Genomic DNA, 12,656 nt, shown 5'->3' with positions numbered 1-12,656 from the left:
TGTCAAATAGTTTTTAGCGTTTAGATTAAAAATGCTCACTTCATAGTAGGTCCTGCAGCTTAAGGAAATGTGTTTTATTTTTCTTTATTCTTATGCAGGATTGTATTTGCTGATTTCTTCCTGATGAACTTAATTCTTTGGGGAGAAGGATCCTCAGCAGCCATTCCATTTGGTACACTTGTGGCTATCCTGGCATTGTGGTTTTGTATCTCTGTCCCTCTTACCTTCATTGGAGCCTATTTTGGATTTAAAAAGAATGTAAGTATTTCACAACCTTATTGCTCCAAGGATCATACTCAGATTATTAGCCCAAGCATTTTCCTCAGATACAATCATATGAGGGATTTCCAGTTTGAGCTTGGGAGGCTGAACGTTAGCTTGGGTCGTTGGTTCTGATAACAGCACATTGTTACAGCCGTGATAGTCTGTTACTGCCAGTGATGTAGGTAGACAATATTAACATCCTATGTTGATGTGTGACTGTGTATGTGTCTGATTAAAGGCTATGTTCACCTTTTGTAAAAAAGAAAATAAATGTAGATGATTTTGCAGGCAAAAAAGGTGCACATATTGCCTTTTTTTCACAATAGAGCCTACATGCTGTGATCTACTGCAATGGAAGGCTTATGCAGACTTCTGGGCAGAACGTTACTGTAGAGCAGGAAGAATCAATGAACTATGGGGGCGCTTACCAGCTATGTGGGCAAAGCCCTGCAGTTTTTAAACTGTGACAGGGGGTGCAATAGGCAAATCCCTACCCGCTATGGGGGATTGGGGTGGGGGAATGCCGGTCTGCTGCATTTATTGCATGTTATACCTTAAATACAGACCATTTCCTTTTAAGTGTATTGATAACAGTTGATTATGATTGGGCCTGTTTGGAGCACTCCTCCTCCAGATCTAGACCAATGCAAAATACAGTATACTGGTATTCATGTTTGCTGTTCTACAGTGATTCGTTTATTTAATTATTTATTTTTTTCCTGCTGGTATGTATGACACTTAAACATTCCCTATTTTTTTATTTTTTTAACGTACAATTTTTTTTGCAAATTTTGTTTTTGTTGTGAAAAAAAATTACCAATGATCTATACACACCATATATATTTTTCATAGATTTTAATTAAAATAATTTAAAGAGTTAGGTCACCTTTACCAAAAAAAAGCCTTTATGTGCAGGTAAGGGCTGTCTGCAGACAAACAAACTGCAACTTGGAGTTGAGTAATGCCCTTGCTAGAAGTATAGGCCATTAACATATACAGTACCTTCTGAAGTCTGACTGGACTACTTTCTGGATGTTGCTAAGTGAGGCCTATATGTCACTGCTCACCTCTACCATCACAGGAGTGAACTCTCAAATGCTGAACTCAGAGCTACTGCATCCAAGGAGATGTGAGGGGATTTGAATTGGAGAAAAAGCTCACTCCTATGATGGTGGAGGTGAGCAGTAATGACTAGACCTCACTTGGCAACATCCTGGGAGTATTTCATTCAGGATTTGGGAGGTAATGTAGGTAATTGGCCCACAACTATATCAAGCACATTATACAACTCTAGTCAGAGTTGTACAGGTTTTTTTTTGTTTTTTTTTTTTTTTTTTTTTTTTTTTTTTACAAACATACCGGCATAGACCGGGTTGTTTTTTTTTTTTTGTAAAGGTGAACTAACCCTTTAACTTAAAACGGTTACACGTGGTTGTTAAATTTCCCTCATGCACGTTAAAAACTACAAACAGACCTGAGTTTCACTATTCTGAGTAACTAGGCTTTAGTTGAGACCCTTGTAGCACATCTATGTCTAGGTATCTATAGCCTTTAGCTTCTAGTTTACAAAACACATTTTTGTTTTGTGCTTTTCAACAAAATGAACGTTGCTTAAACACATCCACCATTTCTGACTTGTGTTTTGAAGATGCACACTCGAAGCCCCTCATCCTTGCCCTTTTTATACTACTTGCTGAGCCACTGACCCTGGAACAGGTATGCAGATTGGAAGTCCCAACTTAACTTACTGCATACTTGTTCCAGTCTGTGATTTACTAAGCATTAAACCAAAGATGACAGCTAAAGTTGCCCACTCAAGCAGAAGGTGCCAGTAAAACCCATTTCTTTCTTGTCAAGGAACATAGGAAGTTGGATACTGTTGGATTATACTGTCTCCTATAGGATGATTGGGCGCTGGCAAACACAAATTGTAGCCAGTCCAGGATAACCCATGCTCTATCCACACCATGCCTCAGGTTTTTATTTTTTTTTTTTTTTTTTTTGTGTTTTGGAAGGATAAACATCTTTTCTTTTAGTTGTGCTGAGAAAGGTCTAACCAATGAGTGAGTCTATACTTGACTGCTATCTGGATGGACTCACTCTATTGAGTAGGCCAATCAGGCTTTATATTAAATACCTATTTTTATCTTTTTGCACCACTAAAAGCATTTCAGATTTCCCACGACTGTTTATTTCTTTTTAGAAAAGGTTAGCAGTGAAGTTATCTGCTGGGTGAAGTGTCATCCATGATCTCTTTCCTACCATTTAGTGTAGAGGAAGCATTGTCCCACTTCTTATTTGCAAGAGAGCCATGTGAAACTCCTTGGCTGTTTTGCAAAGCAGGAGAAATTGGTCACCTCTGGTCTTTTGACTTACCAGCCACCAGCTGCCTGGGATTGTGTGCACACAAGGCCTTGCCTTGAGCCCAGTTGTATAACTACCTTGCAATCACAACATGTCTGCTTCTAGACACAGAAGGGAAAGTCCACTGCTACAGGTAACCCCCCATTTTGGTCTAATTGTTCCAAGGACATTTACTCTGTACCATCTGAGGGTACTGACGCTTGAAAGCCATTGAACCCTGTTTTTGAATTTAGTGGCCTCTGAGCCTTCTGCTTTTAGAGGCTGTTGGATGCCAAGTCTCTAAAATCCTTAACATCTGATGTTGCACTTAAGTGGTTTTGGGTTGCTGCCATTATTCCCAGACATCTTGGCTCTTATTGACTCTGTTCCCTGTCTAGGTTCCTTTAGGGGGGGACCCTAAGAACACTTGCACCTGTTCCCACCTATCTTTCATGGGAGTGGCAGATTCCTGACCAGCTGTTCACACCTCCCAAATGATTGACAGCTCTGTATCTGTTTGAGGAGCCCTCTATTAAGGCTGGATTCACATCTATGCATTTTTAGTGCTTTTTGAATTTTGCAGATTTGCACTACAGTCCATTTAACATGGTTTCCTATGGAACACGTTCTGTAGAGCAAATCTGCAAAATGCAAAAAGCACTAAAAATGCATAGATGTGAATCAAGCCTCAGGTCTCCTGTCCCGCTGTAGTTCCAGCACTATCCCGCCTTGACAAAGCAGACTTTCTCTGTAGAAGATATACATGTGTTTAAGGATCCCCTCAATAAGTGTTGGAGATTCTTTCTCTGGCAGAGGTCACTTTTTGAATTGAATTATTGAAATTTACTTTTTGATATTGAGATTTTTTGAGGGGTGTGTGTGTGTAAAATATAAACACACACACACACACACACACACACACACACACACACACACACACATATATACACACACATATATACACACACACACACACACACACACACACATATATACATATATACACACACACACACACACATATATATACATATATACACACACACACATATACATACACACATGCACACGCACACACACATGCACACACATGCACACACACACATGCACACACGCACATGCACGCACACACACACGCACGCACACACACATGCACACACACACACACACATGCACACACACACACACACACACACACATGCGCACACACACACACATGCGCACACACATGCACACACACACACATGCACACACACACACATGCACACACACACACATGCACACACACACACACACACATGCACACACACACACATGCACACACACACACATGCGCACACACACACACACATATATACACACACATATACACACACATATATACACACACACATATACACACATATATACACACACACATATACACACATACATACACACAAACAAACATATACATATATATATACACACACACACCCACACCCATTAACCTGAAAAATAAGCAAGCTCCGGGAGGCAGTGGAGGACAGAAAAGCTTGGCACACTATGGTCCAGGAGGTCACGAAGAGTCAAAAGTAAAAGTAAATTTTCTAGCAAAAAAGTGTCATAATAGGTCTGGTCATCAAGTAGTTAAAGTATCTTCATACTAAGCATCAGCATACAGGAAATAGTTTCCATGTTTGACTGCGATTTTGCTACCCCTATCAGTAAGAAATTTGATTGTGTTTAGCTGGTGGTATTTGTAATATCACTAACGGGGTCAACATTACAGTAGACCATGTCAATATTCTTTTATTATACAGTTTTTCAGTGTGGGTTTTTTGGCTTTGGAAGTAAACTTAACCCTTTATTGAGCAACAAGACAAAGTCAATCACCTTAACTCAAAGTTTTGACTTCATATTTTGGTGTACTTTTTTTTTTTTTGTGATCCCCTCCTTTTTGGATAGAGGTTGCTATTTTTGTGTGTAGGGTTTGTTTTTTGTTTTTTTTTTTTCCCTGTGGAAATCTAACCGTGAATTGTAGATTCCTTCTGTAACAATCCATTCACTTATTTTTGCTTTTTTGTAGGCCATTGAACACCCTGTCCGCACCAATCAGATCCCTCGTCAGATTCCTGAACAATCATTTTACACAAAGCCATTACCTGGTATTATAATGGGAGGAATTTTGCCCTTTGGCTGTATCTTCATACAACTTTTCTTCATTCTTAATAGTATCTGGTAAGAAGATATCCTTTTGTTTTTAGTTGCTATCTCCTATAGCTGTTATGATGACACCCATGTTTCCTCTGGGAAAAGCTACAATGATTGACTTTTTGGTAGCGGTTTGGCTAATATGGGAGTCTGTGCTTCTCCATATCCAGACAAAGAGAAAAACTTCTTATAAGTTCTTTATTTCTGTCATGGTTGAATTGTATTTATTTGAATTTAATATTTTATACTTTTACTTTAAACCCTAGAGCATCTTCTTTTATTTCAAAGCATTGTGCCTTCTATACTGTAAATGTAGTGTTGTCTCTGTTGGTAACAATTAGTGTGATTTGCTGAATCACTTCAGCCCTGGAAGAATTGCCCCCTTCCTGTCCAGGCCATTTTTTGCGATACGGCACTGCGTCGCTTTAACTGACAATTGTGCGACTTTGTACCCAAAACAAAATTTATGTCCTTTTTTCCCTCACAAATAGGGCTTTCTTTTGGTGGTATTTGATCACCCCTGCGGTTTTTATTTTTTGCGCAAAAAAAGATCGACAATTTTGGAAAAAAACTACAATATTGTACTTTTTGCTATAATAAATATCCCCAAAAAATGAAAAAAAAAAAATTTCTTCATCATTTTAGGCCGATATGTATTCTACATAATTTTTGGTAAAAAAAAAAATCGCAATAAGTGTATATTGATTGGTTTGTGCAAAAGTTATAGCGTCTACAAAATAGGGGATAGATTTATGGCATTTTTAATATTAATATAAATATATATATATATATATATATATATATATATATATATATATATATATATATATACCTAGTAGGAACACACGATCTGTCTCCTCTCCCCTGACAGAACAGGGATTTGTGTGTTTACACATACAGATCCCGGTTCTCGCTCTGTTACGAGCGATCACGGATGCCCTGGGGTCATCGCATCGGCTCCGTGGGCGCACGCCTGCCACAGCGTCTTAAAGAGCCGACTTACAGCTACGACAGCTTGTGCAGGGGAGCCATCCTGCCGCAGTATAACTGTGGCGGCTGGTCGGGAAGAGGTTAAAGTCTAACTCCAGCCAAACCTTTTAATTTTGCTTTGGCTACAGCAAGGAGAGTTGGGGCCTTGCTCTAACTAAACAAGAAAAAAATAATCAGTTTAATTTTTGCCTCAAACAAAGTTTGTTTTTGAAAGTAAATTGGCTTTACACGAACATTGAAAATCTAAACCTTATATTCTCCACACATGTTACAAGCATGTAGTTGACTAGATTTTATGGCATGTTCATGGAGTGTGTTGTAAAATTTTCTGCAAACCTCCTGTAAAATATCTCTCGGCAGCCTGAAAGAATTTATTGAAGTTTGACAATAATTGGTAAAAAGTATTTTGTGTAGCTTGGTGATTTGCTATGGGATTGTGACTCTTTATTATTATTTTTTTTAAGGTCCCATCAGATGTATTATATGTTCGGATTCTTGTTTCTCGTATTCATCATTTTAGTCATCACATGCTCTGAAGCCACGATATTACTTTGCTACTTTCATCTGTGTGCTGAGGTATGAATTTTCTTTTTCAATGTGGTGATATGGGCATTTCTGAAAATAATGGCTAGATGTTGCATTACTGCTTCTGCATCACATAATATTAGTATAGTAACACATTTTTGCATAAATACAATTCTTGTTAGCCATGTACTGGGATGGAAAAGTTATTTGCATATTATTAACTAAATGAAAGTTCTGCTTAGTTCTGTTGCTTAAAGGATAAGTTCACTTTTTGGGGAAAACATAATAAATAGGGTTGTCCCGATACCACTTTTTTAGGACCGAGTACAAGTACCGATACTTTTTTTCAAGTACTCGCCGATACCGATTACCGATACTTTTTTTTTTAATGTCACGTGACAGTTTTTTTTTTTTTTTTTTTTAACAATGCTTTCTTTTTTTTCGGGGGGGGGAGGGTTGTGAATGGTGTATGTCTGTGTGTTTGTTTTTTTTTTTTTTTTTTTTTTTTTTTATTTACAATTTTTATTTTTTACAATAATATTTTTTTTATTCATTTTTGCAATATGTTTTTTTTTTTTTTTTTTAATCAGCCCTGTTGGGGGGCTTTGGTGAGATATCAGGGGTCTTAACAGACCCTTGATATCTCCCCCTTGAGACAGAGAAAGAGACCGAGGATAGATATTCCCCAGTCCCTTTCTCTGCAGCCTCAGCTGCACTGAGAATGAATGGAGAGAAGACAGCGGCTCCTCTCCATTCATAAACTGACACATCGTAATCACAAGAGATTACAATGTTTCAGTTATGTGAATGGACAGAGTCAGCTGACTCTGTCCATTCACAAAGGAAGGAGGAGGAGGACGGCGGAACGGAGGGGACAGCGGAGAGGCACGGCAGAACGGAGGTGGACAGAGAAGGAGAGGGAGACAGAGGAACGGAACGGAGGGGGACAGATAAGGAGAGGGGGACAGAGGAACGGAGGAACGGAACGGAGGGGGACAGATAAGGAGAGGGGGACAGAGGAACGGAGGAACGGAAGGGAGGGGGACAGAGAAGGAGAGGGGGACAGAGGAACGGAGTGGGCATGGAGGAGGATGAGGTGACAGTCAGCGGTGATTGTGTGGGGAAGTTACAAGCACCGATCACCGCTGTATGCCACTGAAAGCCGCGGGGGGGAAGCTTGTAACTCCCCCACACGCCGATCACCGCTGACTGTCATAGTATCGGCGGAAGCATCGGGAGCATTTGCCCGAGTACAAGTACTTGGGCAAATGCTTGGTATCGGTGCCGATACCGATACTAGTATCGGTATCGGGACAACCCTAATAATAAATGCACATATTTTTTTCCCCTTAGACCCCTTTTGTACTGAAGGCGCTTTTCAGGCATTTTAGTGCTACAAATAGCGCCTGAAAAACGCCTCAAGCCTTCCCAGTGTGAAAGACCGAGTGCTTTTCACACTGGGGCAGTGCGCATGCAGGACAGGAAAAGTCTTTGGGGTGGTGTGGAAGGGTTGTTTACACTGCTCCCAAAACGCCCTGCCCATTGAAATGAATGGGCAGCGCCGCAACACGGGCACTTTTAACCCTTTGTTCGGCCACTAGCAGGGGTAAAAGCGCCCCGCCAGCAGCCGAAAAGCGCAGCTAAAACTAGCAGCGCTTTACCGCTAACGTGGCGCGGCCCCAGTGTGAAAGGGGTCTTAGGAGCCTGGAAAGCATTGCATCGTGATCAGTGGATCTTGGGTGTAATGCCAGACTCCTGCAGACAAGCCATGCAGCTTTCAGCTGATGCCTGCATACGGGGCTTGCTGTTTACAAGCTGTGAATGAACTACGAGACTGCTCATCAGCGACCTCAGTCCTTTTAGAACTGCACACCATCAGTCGCAATGGCTGATGGTATTTGTAGTTCGTGAATTCACAGGAAACTGAATAATTAATGCAGTTGTGTGGGTGGAGCCCCACACGACTGCGTTATTTTTAAATGGTGACATCGGATGTGGAGAGAAGGCGGCTGCAGCTACTGGAACATTGTTGCATGTTCCATCATAAATACAGGTTGAACATGTTCCAAAAGGTGAACTTATCCTTTTAAATAAAATATCAGTTGCTTTGGGTTATTATAGTTTTCACATCACTCTTTGCCTTTGGAGTTGGATGATCTGTTTATTATCTCAAGTATCACTAATTGTTTTATTCTCTCTCTCTCAGGACTACCATTGGCAGTGGCGCTCATTCCTCACAAGTGGCTTTACAGCGGTTTACTTCCTGGTGTATGCAGTGCATTACTTTTACTCCAAACTGCAAATTACAGGAACTGCAAGCACCTTCTTATATTTTGGCTACACTATGATTATGGTTCACATATTCTTCCTTTTTACTGGTAAGATGCTGTTCATTTTCAACTTTTGTACAGTAGAAAACTATATCCCAAGTAGTGACGGGCAAACATTTCCTGTGTGTGTGTGTGTGTGTGTGTGTGTGTTTGTTTTTTTTTTTTTGCTGTCTTCTTAAAAATTACTTTTTCTCAGTTTTCCCCAGTGCGTTTTTTTGCTGCTAAAATAGTCTTAGGGCCTGCTCACACTGAGCAGACAGCTGCTGGAGATGGAAGCCGCAGCAGTTTACCTTTCTGGCAGCTGTCTGCTCCAACTGCACTAGGGGGTGCTGTGGTGTGCGATTCAGAGTGACATGTGATTCTGTACAGCGCACTGCGATAAAATACCACATTTGTTTGAATTGTTTTATGTGTGTCCTTGCAGTGACCAGCATTTTACAGTTCAGCAAAAAGTCGCTCACTGCACATAGTGTAAATTAGTCCTTAAGGCAAGGTTGAAATCAATCCAAAAATAGGGAAGGCTAAAAAACCTGTCAGATCTTTATAGCTACTATTGACCAGTGTTGCTGGGACAAGAAGAGAATGGAAAGGCAAAATATTACTTTTGCTAACGTAAAGCTTTATCTGGGGGGGGTGGTGTTGGAAAAACTACCCTTGCAGTAGTCCTTCCTCAGCACTAAAGGGTTAAATGCTTGTTTTTGCCTATGATACCAGTAAAGAGCACTTTTTGCTTACCTTATCCCAAACTCTTGCGAGCTTCTTCAATACAAGTTCCTTGAATCCAAAGATTGTCCACAGCCCAGTGCTCCAGTGAGTGCGGGGGAGAGCTTAGAACGGTGACAGATGCAGCATCACATGGATGCTGCATCCACCTAGGTAAGTACAATTGGGATAAAAAAAAAACTCCATACTTCTCTTTTAACTGAAGGTGTGGGGCGACCTTCTATCGGGTACACCTGTACCAGTGACGGCTGTAAATGGTTGGGCTTTATTTTTTTTAGGCCTCTATCCCCCCCCCCCCAAAATGGTTTGAGTTGCACTAAAGTAAACCTGTCACAAATGTGGGCAAATGAAACTGAGTATATGGTGACTAAAAAGCAAAAGGGTTGAGTAGAGATTCTTTTAACCCCTTCAGATCTGTGCTATAGCTGAATGACAGCTACAGCGCAGATCTACTTTGCTGGGAGGCTGTCAATAGACGATAGAGCACGCTGACTGCGCGTGCGATCAGTGAGTCAATGAGACTCGGGTGATGACAGATCGGAGTAAGGGGCCAATCCCGGCCCCTTACCACGTGATCAGCTGTCAGCCAATGACAGCTGATCACGTGATGTAAACAGAAGATCGGTAATGGGTTTTTTTTCTCAAAAAAAGCTAATCACCAGCTTCTGTGCAAGGGATATCGGTCCCGAAGAGGAAAAGGCGAAGCCACCTCATCTGTGTCCACAAGTACCGCCTGCCAGTGCCACGAATCAGTGCCCACCAGTGCATAAGTGCCAGCAATCAGTGCCACCTATCAATGTCCACCAGTGGTGCCAATCAGTGTCACCTGTCAGTGCCGCCTATTAGTGCCCATCAGTGCCGCCTTATCAGAGCCCATCTATGCAGCCTATCTGTGCCCATCAGTGCAGCCTCATCAGCTTACATCAATGAAGGAGAAAAATTACCTGTTTGCAAAATGTAAACAAAATATAAAACGGTTTTGTATTTTTGTTTTCTAAAAATTTGCTCTTTAATTTTTAACAAAAAATAAAATAAAAAACCCAGAGGTCCTCAAATACCACCAAAAGAAAGCTCTATTTGGGGGGAAAAAAATGATAAAAATTTCATTTGGGTACAGTGTTGCATGACCGCGAAATTGTCATGACAGCGTTAAAAGCTGAAAATTGATCTGGGCAGGAGGGGGGTTTAGGTGCCTAGTAAGCAAGTGGTAATTAGCATAAATTCTAAGTAGTATTGTGCTTGCAAGCTTCACACCTGGATCAGGATTATCGCATACCCACAAAGCTGTAAAATCAGTGATAGTACTCAACTGGCTGTAGTAAAGTAGATGCAGCCCCAAGCAAGGAAACACTCTGGAGTCACACCCATGAAGTGGATGTTTTTGGAAGAATTTCTTGCCGCTGCTGACACATTCCTGGGTACCTTCTTGATCAGGGCAGTGACAGGATTAACAGGAACATGTATGGAATAATAGAACTGCTAGTTGTTGTTTGGAACTTCCATTGCACTAGCCCGAGAGAGTGAAAGAAATGCAACTGACAGTTGCTTACCAGGCTCTCAAGTAAACCCTAGATGACCATACATAGAGTGGAAGATTGCTTTGTTGGCTTTTGGCTTGATTTTGTTGCATCATCTTGGAAATACCAGTGTTGGCCATCTGTCAATATAAAATACATAAGCAGGGGTTATTTTCATAAAACCATGTCAGAACAAGACGTAGACCCAGAGCAGCATTCTGCTATTCTGATTTACTTTTTACTACTCTAATAGGCTTTTACAGGGAGGAATGTTTAGAGGCTGTAAAAAAGCACTACCAGCACGTTGAGAGCAACTTTTGAACATTTGTAGAAAAGGTGAATACGCTTAAACGCTAGACGTGCTTGAGCGTTCATCCCAGTGGCCAGAATAAACTAATATTTTGGCCAATCGAACCAATGAACGTGTAAACACTTGACACACCTAAATGTGCCTAAACGTGTGCAAATGTGGCATTAGGTGTGTGCTTTGGCTGCTTTTTTTCCTGCCAGGTGCAAAAACATTCAGGGCAAAAGTCTGTTTGCAATGAGGCCTTATGCATTTTTCTGAAATTTATACTGGTTTTGACAGGTTAATGTGAAGCTACCTAAGCAGATTAGGTTTTCTAAGTGCTATATTATGTTTTAGACAGACCTAGTTTTACCAGGAACAGCTTGGTCTGCTATCTTTCAGTACTTATTCAAATATATGGTCACTGACAACACATGTTCATTCTGAGATCTAACAGATTTTAATTTTTTTTTTTGTCTGTGTACTTTAGGCACAATCGGATTCTTTGCCTGCTTTTGGTTTGTGACAAAGATCTATAGTGTTGTGAAAGTGGACTGAGTAGCACAACAGTGTGTAAAGAATGCAAGAAGAACTTTTACTTTAAAATCTTTAAAGCCGTGGAAATTTATTTCCTTTACAGTATTGTCATCTACTTGTGGCATAAAAGCAGCAATCTCTCCAACAAGAAGCATTTTTGTTTTCAAATGTAACTCACTTAAATTTGGTTCTTTTGCATTGTGATGTTCATGTTTGAAAAAGAAAACTACTTAAAATGTAAGCTTTTGTAAATATAATAACTATGCGGTAATTGAGATTGACACTTCTAACAGAAGAAAAGTGTATGTAATACACAAATATCTGTACTATTAATAAAATATCTGTAAATACAATTTTTCTTTTAGACTTCTAGGTGAGATAAATTGTTCTTTCCTCTAATGTCCTTTTTATTTCTGGTTGAATATTATTTTTTATACTGGGTAAAATGTCCTTACTTTGGTTTCTTTTACTGTTCATATTCCAATTCGTGATTTGAAGCCTTTAAAACTATGTGCCTCCAGGTCTTTGGATTTTTAAATTTATAATCTTAATAAATACTGTAAAAAATTTAGTTTTTTTTTCCATGGTATTATATCTGGAATACAGTAGTCTAGAAATGACAGTATATGCTGCACGGTGTTCACATAATGAATAGTTGGTCCATTGGATTCTTGGCAATGTAATGTATACATATTTCATAAAATACATGCACACACTTAGATTTTGTTTTTTCTTGCACCTTGTTTTGAAGCTCAACAAATCCGTGGACCGCTCGTACCATAAAAAGCCATTAACCTTTAGACCTAAAGTTCAGCTATGATTAAAAATGGAAAATCTTAAATTCTATAAAAGTCATTGTAGCGATTAAGACCTTATCTCTACTTCTATGCACATATCACTATCCTCCAGCTTTACTGGAAAATTACACTTGCTATTCTGCCCTAT

The 12,656-nt window shown here is 40.0% G+C and overlaps 1 protein-coding gene across 1 annotated transcript in view; it reads left to right on the top strand.

Moving 5' to 3' along the window:
• Positions 1 to 12,282, top strand: part of TM9SF2 (transmembrane 9 superfamily member 2) — a 61,127-nt gene extending 48,845 nt beyond the window's left edge. Inside the window, exons 13-17 of the mRNA XM_073614448.1 lie at positions 99 to 258; positions 4,676 to 4,827; positions 6,255 to 6,366; positions 8,522 to 8,693; positions 11,665 to 12,282. Of these exons, the coding sequence (XP_073470549.1) occupies positions 99 to 258; positions 4,676 to 4,827; positions 6,255 to 6,366; positions 8,522 to 8,693; positions 11,665 to 11,732 (664 nt within the window). The 3' untranslated portion in view covers positions 11,733 to 12,282. The remainder of the gene's footprint in view (positions 1 to 98; positions 259 to 4,675; positions 4,828 to 6,254; positions 6,367 to 8,521; positions 8,694 to 11,664) is intronic.
• Positions 12,283 to 12,656: the final 374 nt, after the last annotated feature.

The sequence above is a fragment of the Aquarana catesbeiana genome, linkage group LG02, assembly GCF_042186555.1.
Source record: "Aquarana catesbeiana isolate 2022-GZ linkage group LG02, ASM4218655v1, whole genome shotgun sequence".
Lineage (NCBI taxonomy): Eukaryota > Metazoa > Chordata > Amphibia > Anura > Ranidae > Aquarana > Aquarana catesbeiana.
Note: the sequence above shows the minus strand (reverse complement) of the source record. Positions and strands in the feature narration are given on the sequence as shown.